The following is an 18,845-nucleotide window of genomic DNA, read 5'->3' as shown; positions in this document are numbered from 1 at the left end:
AATTGATAAACCTTGGAAAATACTTCCAGAATGCCATATCAGCTATTAAAATAATAGGAAATCTATTCAGGTCAGATTGGCATTACTATTTCAGTTGCCCTTTATAAAAAAAAAAAAAAAATTTTTTTTTTTTTTTTGCTCCATTGTTTTTCACCCCCAATCACACTATCGTGGATCCACTACTAAAATTCTGAGCTTTCCACCCTAAAATATAACATAAAACATTAAATATGTTTTTACTAATTGTGATCTGCTAAAATTCAAGCTCTGTGCCTCTGCATTTTTTTTTTTTTGGTAATTTCAGAAGCAGTATTTAAGTGATGACATGCAGTAATTTGTTCATTCTTCTGTCAGTATAATTTACAAGGCAATGGCAGATAAACATAGCAATACAAGATTCATTTACGGTGACACAATGGCAGATACACAGAGCAGAACCTGCCTAGGAGATAAAGTGGACTGAGTGACTTATGCAGTAATTAGGGGATAATTGTCATTAACCTCACAAACAGTAGTTTACCCATATTGTTTAAAAGGCTCCAGGATGCGTAATGACAAGGTAATCTGTCAAAGCGCTAGGGGGAAATATTAATAAGATTTGTGCAAGCCTGGATAGAAAATATGCAGAAAGCGGCCACATTAAGCTAATTGGTGGATGAATATACACTTGTAAAAGTGCTTCTAATGGCACGTTTGCTGCTCTCCAAATGACTGCCGTTAATGTGGAGAAGTGGGCTGCTTAGAAAGTCAGGACTGCTGGGACAAGAGGGTATTAAGGCATGCAGACGCAGTTATTACCTTGTGCTCCGTAATGCATGCATCCTCCTCTTACCCTTCTTTCTTTTGAATTTCTGAGATTTGTGTTATCATAACGTATATTGATCATTTACTCTGGTTATTCTGTTTTTGATCTTCTCTGTTCAGTCAGCCACCAACCCCAAATCACCTGTTTTGTGGCCAAATAAAATGTGCAATATCTACATTGATAGCTGCTTATAAATGTACCAAAATGCAAACCGTTACTGCATACGTGGATTTATAATTATGTGTGGGTACCTTTTATAGGAATACATTTAATCTGAGCAATCAAAGGAAAGTATATCCATCAACAGCCTTGTGTATGTGTTACAAGTAATAATGTGTAGTTCCCTGATGAATGCTAAAGCAGGAAATTAATCTTTGTGTTCTACTGCTATTCTTCTACCCAGAGAAGAACAAAGTTAAATCTCCCCATACATCTTTCTGTTCAATCACACACTTAGTCCTCAGTATGTTTTATGGAATGCTCAGTCCTCACCGTTTTATGGAATACTGCTTAGCAAATGTTTCGTCCCTTTCTCCCCCTGCTCCCTCATATCCTGATGAGTATGTTAAAGTTCCTTAGGGTTGTTCATTCATCTCCAGCTGTACAGTAATTCAAAGTATAATACATGAAATAGAATCATCCGTTCGAGCTTTGGAAACTCCAGTAACACACCAGTGTTGAGAATCTTCTTTGCACAGATACAAGTTCAAAGATTGTGAGTTGTGGCCTTGACTTGTTTCAGGGTTTTGGCACTTACCCGATGTGTGAAATTGCTCTTGTTTTGATTTTTTTTTTTTTTTTTCCTTGCACCCGTTGTTGCTGTTTCTCAGAAATTGTGGGAAAGCAGATGAGGAAAAGCCAGGGTTTCTCGCATTTACATTAAAAAATGTAGAACTCCAACACAGACCTGGAGATGAATCGAGGCTTCCTGACAAACTCAGAGGCAGAACTTTGGTTATGGAAGGAGAGGTAAGCTAGAAAATGTAGATCTGAAAGCAAAAATGTCAGAAGGGGCTCTGGTGAGTTTTCTTTATCACAAAGCAAGCGAACTTATAGCCCTCCTAGGACCAGGACCTTATCTTTATGTCTTTAGTGGAAAAGATAATAAGACCACTGGCAGGGACTGTCATTTCCCTCCTGTTTCTAGAGTTTTCTCTGACGATTTCAAACTCTTCTTTTGCTGTCCTGAACCGTAAGATAATTTACCTCTAACATCTCAAACAAACAAATCTGTCTTGGAAGAAGTACAGCCAGAATGCTCTTTAGAAACGAGGATGGCAAGACTTCATCTTGCTGACTTTGGACGTGTTATCAGGAGAAAGGACATCATGCTTGATAGAGGATTAGTGAAAAAGTGGACGACCCTCAATGACATGGATTGGCACAGTGGCTGCAACAACGGGCTCAAACATAGCAACAGTCATGAGGATGGCTCAGGACCAGGCAGTGTTTCATTCTGTCATACACAGGGTCACTGTAAGTTGGAACCAACTCAGTGGCACCCAACAACAACAACAACAGCATCTCAGTTAGTGATCGTCTTCAAGTGAATCACTTGTGTCTATTTAAAGGGTTAAGGGGAAGGCCTTGTATACAAATGCTGCTTTTTTTAGAACCTCAGCGATCTCTGGAATACTATATACATTTATTTACATAGCTTTGTTGAGGTCCTAGATGCAGTGGAACCTGTGAGAGCCAAAACTTGATGAGATTGCCTTGTTTTTTCAGGTCTTGCAAGTTTTCCACTTTTGACAGGAGGTGCAGTCTTACCACTTTTCCATCGCTAATTTCAGTGGAAAATATTTGAGTGTTCCTTCTCTGACAGGTTTATGTCTTACACAGGTTCTGGTTTTTCACAGGTTTTACTGTATTTATTTTGCAGTGACTGAATCCTCAAGTTGGAGAATTTTCACAAACCCCACTAATGTGATTTGGGGAGTTTCCAAGGCCTCTTAGGGACTTCCTGGGTAGTGACCCTAGTTTTCAAGCAAAGTTTTCACTTGAAATGGTCATTGAATTGACCAGGAGTCAAAATTTATCCAGAAGAATTAGTACCTCTAATCATGCCACGGGTAGGCAGCCCCGGACGTAAACATCAAGTGAAGCGTCCAGAGAAAAAGGAGCGTACAGGAACTCTCAGATAAGGGCATACTTCCAGTCATATTTGAGTGCACATATTCTGAAATTAAGATGGTTACAGTATTTGGTTAAAAGTAAAAATATCAGCCTAGGGTTTAAAACATTCTAATTAAAAGGTTTGTATATCCAGATCCTAGCCATAGATTGTAGAATAATGGAATTCAGAGCTGGTTTAGTAAGAAAACAGAAGCTGGGTATTGGTGATCTGGTGGCCGCTCAGCTGGTCGGTCGCTGGCAGAACCAGGATGGAATACAGGTGTCCTTCACCTTAATCTTACCTTCTTCTGAGTTGAGTATAAGTTAAGTGTAATTAAAATTTCGAACTTTATTAAGATACAAATTATGTTTTAGCCTACAGATATGGAAATGATGTATTCTGTGCTTAAATTTATACTAAGTGGGTAGTTTTACATTAAAAGTTGATATGCTTTTTCTTTATGCTAGGAGTGTCAGATTTTTTTGGTCTTTAAAAGTTCCTCAGGTTTGATTTACTATGGCGTTAGGTAATTTGAAAAATACTTTTGAATCTTTGAAGTGCAATCCTGGACATTGCCAAAAGTAATTTACACCTCTGAATCTTTTTTCATATGGCAAACCAGGGCACCTGCTTTATTTATTTGCAAACAAATGCCCATTGAGGAAATACGAATGGCTGGTTTTAAGCTAGACAAGCTAAAATTCCTGGGTAGAGAGAAGAACTCCTGACAAGCCTTTAATAAAGCTTAGCTGGGGCTTCTATGATTAAATATGTTGTAACCCCAGAGTGATCTATCATAATCACAGTTATTAAAATAAAAATGCTGTACAGACTGTTACAGAGGAAAAAAAGTAATAGTGCTATATGAATTATACATTCCTATCTGGTCCATAATCAAGAACATTCTAAAACAAAGTGATTTTTTTTATCAAAAGTCAAACAATATGTTTTTAAAATCACAAGAACTATTTAAAGCTAGTGCCCCACCATTCGGATAATGTCATCTTGGTTAGAGGTGATCATTTTGGGAGGGTTTATTGTTCAACTTATCATTAAGTTTTTTCTTTTAAAAGGTATGTTTTTCACTGGGAAAAGTATTTTCAATTATGGATCAGAAAAAGAAATTGTAGCAGTTTATATAGTGAAAAATATATCAGAGCCAGTACCTAGAAGTTACATATAATTATCATGTTGCTTCTAAGTAAAACTGCCCCATAGGGTTTCCAAGTAGCTACTGGTAGATTTGAACTGCCAACCTTTTGGTTAACAGCCGTAGCTCTTAACCACTGTGCCACCAAGGCTCCATTCAAGGGCCAGGTTCCCCAAATTTGCAGTTTCACCCAAGGAAAGGCATTTTTTGACTTTGTACTTTTTTTTTTCCCCGCAAGTAATTTTATATACCTTGCCTCCTAAACCGCCATTCTCCAAGGTCAAGCTATTGTAAGACTGATTGCTATCGTAAGACTGATTTATAATGGGGTTAATGTATGGTAAGAGTGAGCCTAGAAAAGTAAAAGATTCTGTTTATGTGTATGTGTATACATACATGTGTGTACTAAGTAACTCTTAAAACATAAATCCTTCTGTGCTAGCTATATATAGAGAGAAGATTTCTGTGTTAGCATGTCAGCTAAGAAGGATTAATAAGGTTTCCACTCTTGGCAGAAAATTCTTTAATGCAAAATTTTCCGAGAGTTCCAACATTTTAATCAATGGTGGATATTCCTGTAACATTCACTTCTCCTTGGAAAGGAAAAAAGGAGAAACAGAAAGCTACTTCAAAGCACAGTTTTTTTATAATCTGGACAAATTGCATTTCACATCAGCTTCCATCATCATAGCATGGTGGTATATACCTCATTCTGATATTTGCAAACTAATTTTATAACAGAGCCTTGAGTTTAGGAGGAAAGCATATTTGTTTTCCAAAATGGATGTCCACATGGGTAAATGTTAACAAGTAAAATCCAGGCTTCATTTTTATTTGGAAGTCGTTCTATCTCTCATTGCCCCATCCTGACAATCCTCCCTCATGAGAACACTGCTGTCCTAGAGAGGTGAAGTGGAAGCAAGAGTATGACTTGTCAGCGTTATGTTTAAAAGGGAAAGTGATGCTCTTGAGAAATTCTGCAAAGTGGAAATTTCCAAATCAGGGAAATTGAGTAGGATTTTCTTTACCCCAAAACAAATGTTGATTTTTAATTTTTTTAAAATTTTTCATGGAGTCTTATTTGAACCATTTGGTACAATCCCAGTGTGAATGAGTATGTTTCAGGCTGCCTACAGATATTACAGTTGTTTCAGCTGGCTTCCTAGAAACATTATCCTGAAATAGTGGAAAAGCACAATCACGTAAAAGGGCTTTGTGTGAACAGGGAATGGTATAATTTTGTTTACTTACACAACCAAACTGCTCCAATGTATATTGTATATGCTAGCGGTATGTCTCTCTCTCGTTTCTGCAAAGAAATATGTGTTTAAATGTAAATTTGCTAAAACGAATAAGCATGCCAAGTTACTTTCCCACATAATTTCAAGTGTTTCTCAGAAATTATCACATTGCTTGAAAAAATTTCCCTAAGTACTTCCCAGAATCTATTATTTTCAATAAGAATTTTTTTTGTTTTACCATTTTTATTCATCTCCCCTTCTTGCCTGCTTACACACATACGCACAAACACACAAATGTTGACCTGCGCACACTTAGAAATACCAAATAGTATAAATCAGAGAGATAAACATAATCTAACAGAAAAGGAAAAAACTTGGCTCTGGAATAATGGAGACCACACAGATCAATTAAACTTTTTGGTTAAAAGAGAGTATAAAGTGGCTCGACTTTAAACTGGCAGTTTAATATTGAAATATCTGCTTGTTACATATGGAGCCAACTGAGTTTTGTAACAGTTACTGTTACCTGGCTTTCCTTGGGTGGTGCAGACAATTATGCGGAAAGGTTAGTGGTTTGAATCCACCTAGAGGCACTTCAGAAGAAGGGCCTGGTGATCTGCTTCCAAAACACCAGCCATCGAAAAGCCTACGGAGCACTGTTCTACTCTGACACACATGGGGTTGCCATGAGTCAGAATCGACTGGATGGCATCTGGAATTGACTTGGCAACTGGTTTAACAGGCAGCTAGAGGACTTAGAGTTTTATGACTTACATAACTTTTCTCTTTATTAAAACTGTGTACGGTGCTCAAGGGCTCTCTTCCACAAAAGGCCTCCCTCGAGCTCTGCTACTTTCGGCACTCAGCATCCAGCGCCATCTAACCCACAGGTGGTATCCATGAGTTCTCCATTTGTCTGCTCCATGAATTAAGTTGATGGAATGCCCCTGTTCCTATCATCTGAGCCAATGTTCCTGAGGTGACCCAGAAATTAGATGGTATATTTCCTAATTTCTGGGTCACATTCTGACACATGTCCACTTCACACGGAGGCCAGCATAAAGGCAAGTGGAGGCAAGCTAGGGCAGATTACCTGACTGCTTCTCTTCAATGTCTCACAAAGTGTTTGTGAGGGTACGTGCACGTGGTACATGCCTACACTATACTCACCTGTAGTAGTCTTCAAATTCTTATGATTATATAACTGGCAGTAAAAATATATGAGCTTTGGCTTTGAAATAATGTGAAGCTCTTTCTAAATTAATAATATACTATTCTCAATCCATATATAGGGTAGCAGCAAAAAAAAAAATTGTCTTTTTAAGTAGAATAGAAATTCTGATGTTTACTCCCTGTATCAGAAAGGATTGTTGTACACACCCTACTGCTAGGAGAGAATGGGAATGTGTATATTGTATTCTGGTCTCAATAGAATGCAGGAGACAAGAAGTAAGAGGGCCTGTATATAGGGAAAGTTGTGAATGTCCAGTTGTGAGTGTGAGATTTCTTGCAACTTACATGATTTCATTTGTTTTAATCAATTTCTTTGATGTTACTTTACAAACAGGAAAATTCATCCATCTTAAATGCACAGTCTATACAGTCGTATAAACATCAACACAATCATGATGATATAGAATATATCTATCACCTCAGAAAGTTCCCTAATCCTGTTCTAAAGCAAATCCCCTCCCCTCACGTTCAGCCTCTGGCAACCACTTACCTGCTCTGTGTTCCTGCATTTTACCTTGTCCAGAATGTCATACGATTGGAATTGTAGAGTATGTAGTGTTTTGTGTTTGGCTTCTTTCATTCTTAGCATAATGTTTTTAAGGCTCATCCATGTTGTAGTGTGTATCAATAGTTCATTCCTTTTCATTGCCGAGTAGTATTACAAGTCAAAAATTGATCTGACAGCACCCAACAACAGTATTCCATATTGTAGATATAGCCCACAAATTGTTTATCTTCAAGAATTAAACATCTAGAACAGCTGATAAAATTCGTCATTTAAGTTTTACATAACGTTGCTTCATCAATTTTTAACTCAACAACTACTGTTAAATTTTACCTGTTAGAGTGCCAAGCTGGGTAGGCTTGAAATTTGGTAATTTTTGTATGTTCTAACTGGTCCATTTCTCTTGCCTTGATATTTGAATTAATTGTGAAGGAAAAAGAATAGAAAATTTAAATGGGAAAATGGTCACAAAAGTAAATTGCCAGTGGGTTATGATGGAATAATTTTGTATGATATGAATTCAAAAAGTGTGCTTCACAAACGTCTAATTTTATTCTAAGATGGTTAGAAAATCCTTAGAGCTCTGTTGTTTAAAAAATCAAATGATATCAGAGGGGAAATATTTTTAGGTTTTAGCCCATCATTTTAGAATTTTCCTTTAAATTATGCCTTAAGTTTGACTGGCAAGAAGTTCATGTACTATAATAGAAAAGTAAATTATTCTGTGCCTATCTGCTACAGTTATAATGTTTGCTTATTTCTTAATAATATGAATACTCCTGGAGCAGACAGGCCCTAGATCTGTGCTCTGTTCAGTGTTCCTTTCTCATTTCCATTCACAGCCAGAAAGAAAACCATTATTTCCCCTCCATGATGTGGCATGGTTAGTGGCCTCCACCAACACAGGTGGGCTTATTTCTTGGACTGATGATTCTCTGGTCACCTGATAATCTAGTTATCCCCAAGTCTCTAATTTGGTCTGACTTCCATCTCTTTATATCCTTCCCTTCTCTACTGTACTATTACTGTCTACCAAATAAAATAACCAATGAACCTTATTTTACTTTGATTGTTGAACTATGAGCCATATAAGGTATTTTGATATAAAGAAAGGGCTCAAATGAAAGCATTTAAACCATGGCTTCAAACCAGTTCATTCCAGTTCAAACCTGTGCTGAGAAGTTGGATTTCTGCCCCAGATAATACTGAATCAGAACCTGCATTTTAACAAGAACCCCAGGGGATTTTTACTTACGATAAATTTTGAAAAACCACCCCTTTACCAGTGGTTCTTACCTGGAGAGTTGTTCAAAGCTCTGATTTAAACTATGACAGTTTAGCTACTACAAAAAGTTTTAAAAATCTCTCTGTAGAGCCATGTAGAAACTGGGTGCCAGATTTCTCCTTAGTATAATCGCCAGTTCCAGCAAAAGAGAAATCTGTTTATTTAAAATGATTAGATATAGGTGTTTTAAGTGTTCTATACTTTTTCTGAACCCAGTGAGACTGCCTTATAAGTTTGGATTCTTTGATGTTACTCATCTTTTAATTAAGAGTATAGCTAGTTATTTTCACAGGAAATCAATATTTTTTATAATAATACTTTGCATTTCAATTAACAGGGCAAATCTTGATTCTCGTTTCGTAAATAATGTTTCCCAACCTGAAGAGCTAAAGGTCACTGAACTCTGGTTACAAATAGCAAAGCCTAAGGAATTGACAGACCAACTGCAAAATCACACAAGAGTGGCAAGAACCCAGTTATATATTCTAATGTTAACTTATTAATTCATTCACAAGACCAGTGCCCCAGTATGGATTGGTTAACAGTCAGGATCTTCATACTAGCTTCATAGACTGAATTTTGTGAATGCTTATTCTGTGATAATACCTTGTTCTTTTTATGGCCCTCATTCACCACATAGTCTGTTCGACCATGGCAAGGGGGCCTAGACTATAGATCTGTATTGTACATCACAAGCTATCTGTGGGGAGGGATCAGTTTTTCTCCCTTATCAGTCTTGGGCCAAAATTTAAGTTAAATGCAATAAAAATAATTTGGTTGTTCCAGCAGTGTCAAATTGCTATAAAAGTTTCTAAATGGTTACTCTCTGCAGACTGGTTTAAAAAAAATATAAAGTCCCCAGACTGACACTGGTCCACTGTGAATATCATATAGACCACTCACAGAAATTACTGCCTTAACAGAAGAGTCTTTGGCCATTGTTTGAGAATCACTGTACCAGAAAATCTGTTGCTGACGAGTCGATTCCAACTCATAGTAACCCTGTAGGACAGAGAGAACTGCCCTATAGGGTTTCCAGGGAGCGGCTGGTGGATTAGAACTGCTGACCTTTTGGTTAGCAGCTGAGCTCTTAACAAGTGCGCCACCAGGGCTCTATCACTGCACCAGGCCATGCTTATTTTGATTACAAAGGTCTTCAGAAAAAAGAACCTGGACTCCTTTTTCCCTTTTGATGGTTTCTGACTCCCTTCAATCAGTTTATCCAAGGAGACGCTAAAGCTGATACTGATACCATTCTTATTATTGAGCTTGCAGACTTAGGTTGCATGAGAAAATCAACTTTGTTGCTTGCTCCAGTTTCTCCACTTGTAAGGCTGATGGTATTAGAAAATCTTGATCGAGTGTGAATGCTGGTTTCTTTGGAAAGAACTTCTGTGGCACCTAATAAGAGCTGCATTCAGATGGCGCCCTGTCAGGGTGACTCCAGACTGAGTGCACAGTGTAGATACTTGTTTTGTTCCCAGATGCATTTGTTTGGAAAGATGTTATATTGTATTTACATGTAATTATAAATTGCTGCTTCTGTTACCACTCTCTTTTGTGATTAAAGCTACCAGCAAAGTTCTAAATCTTGCTTACCTGGACCTCTTCCACCAGAATTTAAGTGCTTTATCGTTCATAGTAGTCTCCATTTTAGCAGAGACAACTAACTACTCAGGAGTAAAAGAGGGTCTGAAAGGCAGTGGTTTTAGTAATAGCAGCCGGCATTGTGGTGGGCCAGGAGAAAAGAGAAACCATATGGGTCTGCTGTGTACCATGGGGAGAAGGAGGACAGGAGGGTGATGGAAATGAGATGCCTCAGGTGGGTTTGATCAACTGCTATGCTTTCTAAGGCATATTTTAATACCAGAGGCTTCCAGCTGTGTAAGTACAGCATGGACACACAGATTAGGTGCGGGCTACCTGGGAAGAACCTGGGAAAGATGAGACTGCTCAGATTGGAGTAGGGAGGGGTACAGCCTGAGCAGCAATCCATAATCAAGGGATTTGGTAGTAAAAGAAAGATGGTGTAGAAAAGAAAAATAAATACAGTGCTTTAGAGACCAGCCCTGTGGAGTTCCTTACTGTCACAAACTCAGTGTGCTCACCTGGTAAATGGCATCACAAGATATCAGTCACTGCAGGTACCATGGAGACAATTCTGACTTGAACCCAGAATATCTGGGTTCAAGTCCTAGACCCTAGGTGAGCATCTTGGTAACCTTAATGAGCCACCTTACCTTTCTTTGCCTTTAGTTTCTCATCAGTTAAACATTTGCTGACCTCTGGAAGCTAGTAGGAGGTTCAAATGAGATTATATAAAATTGCAATTTATTTCTCTGTTTACCTAAAACACCAATATACCCTTCTTCCTCTCCCTGTCCCCCAGCCCACTTCCCTCATTCAAAAAAAAGAGGGGGAGTAGTGGGGACGTAAGGGGGACCAGTTGCTATTAGTGATTTTTTTTTTTTTTTAATGGCCATTGCAGGATCATTTGGAGTCAGCATGTACCCACATTATATGACTTTTGAGCAGAGAGCCGGATGAGAGTATTTGAGCAGAAGAAAAATTTTATCCACCGCAGTGGGGGAGGGGCATCTGTTTGGCATTTTACGTAGGGATGAACACCCACATGCAAGTTATACTTAAATGTATGCTGATATATTCTTGTTTTTGTTAATCGCTATCTAGTAGATTCCGACTCATGGTGACCCCAGTTGTACAGAGTAGAACCACTCCATAGGGTTTTCAAAGCTGTGACCTTTTGGAAGCAGATCACCAGGATATAGTGATATACTGTATATAAAATGATAGAGTCCTAAGATGTAAAGTCTTATAAGGAATAGTGAGCACTTAACTGTCAGCTTTTTAAAAAATAATATAAAGACAAGCATCTCCTTATAATCAAACCAACTGTCATGATTCAGACCATACAATCCATTTGTGGTTCGGAGAGAATCTTATATCCAAAGGCTGAGGAGAGCTTTCCACTAGAGAGCATTTTTTGGTTCAAAAGTAGCATGGCTTCCTTATGTCCCTTACCCTGCTTCCCCTAGTGTAACGTCTTATGTAACCATAGTACAATTGATGAAACTAGGAAATTAAGATTGACACAATACTACTCCAATACTACTAATTAATCTTCAGACTTTATTCAAATTTTACTATTTTTCCCACCCATGTCCCTGGTCTGGTATTTTCAGGATTTCACATTTATTTCTCGTATCATTTTAGTTCCCACCACTCTCGAACAATGCTTGTTAGCTCTTTTTGTTTGTTTGTTTTTGTTTTTGTTCCTTCTTTCTTTTTTTGGTTCATCTTTCCTGACTTTTACACTTTGAAGTATACTGGCCACTATTTTGTAGACTGCCCCTCAATTTTGGTTTGCCTGATGTTTCCTCATGGTTAGATTGAGGTTATAAATTTCCTTCAAAAATACCACAAAGTGATGGTGTGTCTTTCCCAACGCATCGTATCAGGAGGTACATGATGTCAACATGACTTATTGCTTGTGATTTTAACTTTGATCACTTGGTTAAGGTGGCATCTGCTTGGTTTTTCCACTGTGAGGTTATGATGTTTCCCTTTATAATGAATATGTACCTTGTCAGTTTGTTTTTAAGAAGGTGTTATGCTTTCTTAAATTGATGGCCAGGGTGGGTGCAAGTGTAGTTCACAGAGGGTTGCTAAGTATCCTGTCCTGCTGGTTGAAATGGTGCCCTAGAAAATGATAGAGTCATTATTTAAGTGCTTGACTAGATTGCTCTCAATCCATGCTGAAATGGATTGCCTGACATTTCATTGTAGGATTTCTAAGCCCTACCTCCAGGCAAATCTCATAGTTGCTAGCAAAAAATGAAAGTGTGAAGTGCTTTTTAATGTATATTTAACAACACATAGTCTGGTGATTACTGATGTGTATTCCCTGTGGACCCTCTTTGCTATCAGAGGAGGATGTTAAAGAGACAACATTTTTACACATTATTCTATCTAAATCCATCACATGTTTACTTTCTAAATATCTATAACTGTGATTTATAACAAGATCGTAAAAACCCTAATACTTTAAGTCTAAATCAAACTTTGAATCATAGGATTGCAATCAATTTTCAGGAAAAGTACAATTTTCTTAAGCAATTTTTACCCTTTTCTACCATATGAAATTGCCTACTATTAAATGATACTAAAATACAACCATTTAAACAAAAAAGAAGGAAAAGTACAGCTTAGTAATGGGGGTTGGGGGTAATACTACTTTATTCATCTTTTGATTCAGAAATTTACATACCTCCTATTTAAAGGAATTTTCTTCGTTGAATCCAGTGTCATGTTTCCGCTTGTGTTGAAGAAGTAAATTTTGCAAAATGTACTTAATTCCTTCCCACGGTGTCACTATTTAATAAGGATTAAGGTACCATTTTTTGCATTTATAGTGGGTTGCACAGCAAGAGTTCACGTCTTATACTAATATATGCTAAATAGTTGCATAGTACATAGATCACTTTTGTTAAAATAGCAGTATTGAAGGCATTTTAGATCACAGAGCCCCAGTGGTCTAAATTTTGTTTGCTTTGACATTATTAAACTCAAACTCAATCTGTTTCTCTAACTGTGACTCTAATTACTATATTTGCATGGCAGAAAAGTTTGCTTTGTGAGGCGACTTTTATTAACAGCGCTTGCATGTTGTTTTCTGCTCTTGTGCTCGGTGTTTCATGAGCAGACAAAGCACCTTCAATTGCATTGAGTAATTATGCACAATCAATAAGTTTTTGTGTTTGTCTTTGTTGTTTCTTTGATGTGGCCTTTAGGATGCTGCCGGCAAGGTGCTGGACCGCTGGGCCATCATGTCTCGAGAAGAGGAAATTATCACCCTTCAGCAGTTTCTGCGGTTTGGAGAAACCAAATCCATTGTGGAGCTGATGGCAATTCAGGAGAAAGAAGGGCAGGCTGTGGCTGTACCATCTTCAAAGACAGACTCAGATATAAGGACTTTCATTGAGAGCAATAATCGCACCAGGAGTCCCAGCCTCCTTGCTCACCTAGAGAACAGCAACCCTTCCAGCATTCATCACTTTGAAAACATCCCTAACAGCCTTGCATTTCTGCTTCCATTCCAGTACATAAACCCAGTCTCAGCTCCATTGCTAGGGTTGCCTCCAAATGGCCTTCTGTTAGAGCAGCCAGGGCTGAGGCTGCGGGAACCAAGCCTCTCAACCCAGAATGAATATAATGAGAGCAGCGAATCCGAAGTGTCTCCCACACCTTATAAGAATGATCAAACACCCAACAGAAATGCCCTGACCAGCATTACTAATGTGGAACCCAAAACCGAGCCAGCCTGTGTGTCCCCCATTCAGAATTCTGCCCCTGTCAGTGATCTAACCAAAACTGAACACCCCAAAAGCTCATTTCGGATTCACCGAATGAGAAGGATGGGGTCAGCCTCTCGAAAAGGAAGGGTCTTCTGCAATGCATGTGGCAAGACATTCTATGACAAAGGTACTCTCAAAATCCATTATAATGCCGTTCACCTGAAGATCAAACATCGATGCACCATTGAAGGTTGCAACATGGTCTTTAGTTCCCTGCGAAGCCGCAATCGCCACAGTGCAAACCCCAACCCTCGCCTTCACATGCCTATGCTAAGAAATAACCGAGACAAAGATTTAATTCGGGCAACATCAGGAGCTGCCACCCCGGTCATAGCAAGTATAAAATCAAATCTCACACTCACAAGCCCTGGCCGGCCCCCAATGGGTTTTACCACTCCCCCACTAGATCCTGTCTTACAGAATCCTCTCCCTAGTCAGCTGGTATTTTCTGGGCTAAAGACTGTCCAGCCAGTTCCTCCATTTTATAGAAGTTTACTCACTCCAGGGGAAATGGTGAGTCCTCCAACCTCCCTCCCAACCAGTCCCATCATTCCAACCAGTGGTACCATGGAGCAGCACCCTCCACCACCCTCTGAGCCAACAGCGCCAGCAGTGATGATGGTCACCCATGAGCCTAGTGCCGACCTGGCCCCCAAGAAGAAGCCCAGGAAATCGAGCATGCCTGTTAAGATTGAGAAGGAGATTATTGACACCGCTGATGAGTTTGATGATGAAGATGATGACCCCAATGATGGCGGAGCTGTGGTCAACGACATGAGCCATGACAATCATTGCCACTCCCAAGAGGAGATGAGCCCAGGGATGTCTGTGAAGGACTTTTCTAAGCATAACAGGACCCGGTGCATTTCAAGGACTGAAATAAGTAGGGCTGACAGTATGACTTCTGAGGACCAAGAGCCTGAGCGGGACTATGAGAATGAGTCTGAGTCTTCAGAGCCCAAATTAGGTGATGAATCCATGGAAGGGGATGAGCACCTTCATAGCGAAGTGAGCGAAAAAGTCTTGATGAACAGCGAGAGGCCTGATGAGAACCACAGTGAGCCCTCTCACCAGGACATCATCAAGGTGAAGGAAGAATTTACAGACCCCACCTATGACATGTTTTACATGAGCCAGTACGGACTGTACAATGGTGGTGGGGCCAGCATGGCTGCCCTGCATGAAAGTTTTGCATCATCTCTGAATTACGGCAGCCCCCAAAAATTCTCCCCAGAAGGTGACCTGTGTTCTAGCCCAGACCCCAAAATCTGTTATGTGTGCAAGAAGAGTTTCAAAAGCTCCTACAGCGTAAAGCTTCACTACAGGAACGTTCATTTAAAAGAGATGCATGTCTGCACGGTGGCTGGCTGCAATGCTGCCTTCCCCTCTCGCCGAAGCAGAGACAGGTCAGTAAATCTCCATTGGCTGCTACTGCTGGGGGTGGAGGGTAACAGTGTCAGTCATGTTGAACTAAACATTAAAAAGCATAACATAAATGTTTTTGACGCACTGTAGAGATTGTCCACAGTGACCACATGATAACCAAGCTGCCATGCTCATGAAGGATTGTTGCAGTTGGTGCTTGTTATGATTAAGCATGCAGAATCATATGCCATCTTACCCAGTAATGCACGCCATTTTTCTCTGTGTGCTGTGTATGTGTGTGTATGTGTTTCCATGCATCTAGGTGTGCGTAAGTTAACTATTACACTGTTCCCTGCTTCCCCATGAACCTTCACTTAGAAGCCGCAGCTTCTGTGATATATATATATATATATATTTCTGCTTTGCCATGTGGCTTTTTTAATTAAATCAATATATTATCTTCATACACACATATTTATCCAATATAGAAACAGAAATTTATGGATGGAAAGAACCATAGGTCCAGGACATCGAGACAGCCTGCATCTCCGTAGGTATAACCAGAAATGTTGTCATTCCTTACATGAGTATTTAGTGTGTCCTTGAATTCTTTAAGACTGATGAAAATATCAGAAGAAAATGGAACCAAAGAAATTGTTGATGTGGGGAAATGGTGTGGTGGCATGGGTTTCTTTATTTTAACTTCACAATGTCTTTGGGCACATCCCTAAAATATAGTCTACCCTGGGAATTATGCACAGAAGGGGAGGCATACATATACTTCTAGTATCAGTTAGAACATAATATGTCCAGCCCTCAGGTGACATCACACCCTAGCTATATAGCTACAGCTCAGAAATAGGCTTAAATAGAAGCAGCTGGTTCTCAACCTACAATGTTCTTTTTTAATCCTAAAGAAAATGTAATGTGTCATGGTGGTCAGCTGGGGAGTAACATAGTTATCCTACACTTGAGGTAAGCTGTGAGTACACCATTCACATAATACACCAGCCCAACTAACGTACACACCAGTTAGTTCTTCCTCCTGTATCAGATGTGGTTTTCTTGATTCTACATTGTCATTTTTAGAGTAAAATTTATTACATGGTAAAAAATCAATATGCATAAGAAATAAACAACTCAAATTTCCAAATAGCCACTGCTTAATTCCTAGTGCTTATCTCTTAGGTACAGTTTTTGACAAAGTAACCTATAATAAAAGTGCCACTAAGAAGTAGTGACCTGTCCCTAGAATACTCTTTTATCTTTATATTTGAAAAATCAACTCCTTTTAAAAACAAAAGTTAAATATATGTACAAGCAGTCCCTGGGTTACAACTGTTCCTGTCTTTAAATTGAATTTTTACCTAAGTCGAAACAGTTAGGTACAGTTAATGTTTGTCTTAGCATTTGGTATATATCTCTCTATGCATAAAAAACATTAAATACTTCCAGATACACTAAAACATCTTTAACATAATAATAATAATGTTTTGATGCACATCACAAGATAGCACCTGTTTGTTATTACAAACCATTGTATGTGCCTCGAATTTTTAATAGGCTTTACAGGATTGGTTCATAATTATGGGTTGCACGTAAGTCAGGCATTTGAAACCTGAAGACTGCCTGTGTGTGTGTATGTGTGTGTGTGTGTGTGTATTTTTCTTTTCTATGAAATAAAAAAGTCCCAATCCATGAAAAGCAAAATTTCTAAGAAAAATAAATCGCTTTCTTGGTACAATTCAAAACATGCTGTGAAAAGAAATCTATCTTTAAGATTTTCCCAACCCCAACCAGTTTACCTTATTCTGTAAAAATGTTCTGTGGTCATAAAGTTCTTTTCAGTTCAGAATTACCATTGACAGTCCCAGCATATGTCAGATAAGATAGCTGTACTTTGAATAATAAAATATAATACTATACTCAGCCCCTCCAACCTTTGTGAGTACTTCTCATTCTTTTTAATTTGACAGTAGTGCACTAGCGATAATGAGGTTAATGCGTTGAATTTTTTTTTAAACAAAAATAAAAGACTCATGAAATCTGCATAAAATATTTATGGAAATGGAGTGTCTGAAGACAAGCCAAAATTTAAGCTTATTTGCATGGATTCCTATCACAGTTTTAGTTGGTTTGCTGAAAATATTGCAAGTCATAACAGTGGAATAAGTAGCTGCGGGACCAAGATGCTACTCACCCAAAATTCGGCACTTTCGTTTATGTCAAACCACTAGAAAACACAAGTGCTTGTGTTTTTATGTCCTCAAACATGAGGAGATAGTGTTGAGAGGGTGGCTTGTCAGAGAAAAAAAAATCCATTGATAGCACGGGAATATTTTGATCCCCATTTTTATTCTAAGAATTGGTAGCTTGGCAGTGACCAGCCATTTAGAAGTTTACACTGGTGTCTAGGACAACTAGTATATTCTGATAGGAAGAATAGTGCAAATATTCTCTGTATTCAGTAACACAGGAAGCAGAACAAACCTAAGAAAACAGTTGATACATTTCACTTGGATGAACATTACATCACACGTAATTTTTTATTTTTGGAGTTTAATCCCACATGGCAAAGGAAAAAAAGCAAATTGAAAAGTAAAGAGTTGTAGAATGCATTTTTTCTATTCTCACCTGAAATTTTGCCCTTTTAAAACACAAATTATAAGACATATCTTTTTAATGCTAAAAATTTGATTCCAGGTTTAAAACTTTGACTTAAGATTTTTTTTTTTTTTTTAATTTTAAGAAGAGAAACGTTCGTCCTTGTGGAATCTGTGACTTGAATTAATACATATTACAAGTTTAGCTACCACCAAAGAGCCAGAAATAGTCATGCATTGGGCTACTAGCCTTTTTATGTATCTCAGCAGAGTGGACTCTGACATGTAATTGAACTCCTATTTCAGTCTTTTATCATTATTTCATCAACTAATGTGGACCTCTAGTTTAATCTCCATATTCACAAAGCCTCCTGGGTCACATCTCTGATTTTCCCTGAAGACTTATCTTTATCAGTCGTGAGAAGTTTATGTCTCTGCTTTTTTCCCCGTTGATTCACTGTGAAGCTAAGACATGTTTTCTTACCTTTGTCTGAGCCAACAGACCTTCCCAAACAGAAACCCTCCTTTGCCTTTAATCCTGCTGTCCTCGGGTCCATTTCTTTCCTCTCCCCAGAGCATCAGTTCATCCATCCTTGACTCCACAGCGTCTTCCTTGTGCAAATAAAGCATTAGAGGGGATTTTGAGTGGGGCCTGGAGCATGCAAGGCTACAGGCTTCCTAGGATGCCTGTGATAGAAGTAGCAGAATAGCCCTCTTCCTTTTTATAGAAAGAGCCCTCATCATTGTGGTTACAGTACCCTGCAGGAACGGTACACAGGCCTTGCTGCAATTTTTCCGAGTTGTTATACATGAACAGTTTGCATTTTTGGTCTCCAGATAGGCATATTGGTAAGACGGAAGAAGAAATAGATTAAAGACAGTGTTTTAGATTTGGCAGTTAGTTAGCAAAGACTCCCAGACCTTTGCTTCCGGCTTTCTAGATTGTACAAGCTCACGATGAAGCCTGTTGGAAAAGTAAGAGTGTTCTTTGTCTGATGTCAAAGAAATGAAGCAGAGAAGTAGTGGGCACATGTGAGGGGTTGTTTGGGCTGAGGTATTCCAAGCAGAGTGTCAAAGTTATCCTTTTCTACATAGTTGTGAGTATGAGTTTAATAAATTCAAAAGCAAAGAAGACCATTCTATGCTAATGTCAAGGAGCAGGCTAAC

The 18,845-nt window shown here is 38.6% G+C and overlaps 1 protein-coding gene across 20 annotated transcripts in view; it reads left to right on the top strand.

The window, feature by feature from the left end:
• The window catches only part of BNC2 (basonuclin 2), a 487,890-nt gene that overhangs the window by 446,262 nt on the left and 22,783 nt on the right, over nt 1-18,845 (top strand). For 13 of the 20 annotated variants that reach the window (XM_049895259.1, XM_049895260.1, XM_049895253.1 and 10 more), the window contains 2 exons: nt 13,147-15,116; nt 15,564-15,629. In XM_049895259.1, coding sequence (XP_049751216.1) covers nt 13,183-15,116; nt 15,564-15,629 — 2,000 coding nt within the window. In that variant the 5' untranslated portion in view covers nt 13,147-13,182. The remainder of the gene's footprint in view (nt 1-13,146; nt 15,117-15,563; nt 15,630-18,845) is intronic. The other 7 variants (XM_049895242.1, XM_049895241.1, XM_049895243.1 and 4 more) reach the window with 2 other exon arrangements.

This window comes from Elephas maximus, chromosome 9 (assembly GCF_024166365.1).
Source record: "Elephas maximus indicus isolate mEleMax1 chromosome 9, mEleMax1 primary haplotype, whole genome shotgun sequence".
Classification (NCBI taxonomy): Eukaryota; Metazoa; Chordata; class Mammalia; order Proboscidea; family Elephantidae; genus Elephas; species Elephas maximus.
This window is presented reverse-complemented; position numbering and strand designations above follow the sequence as displayed.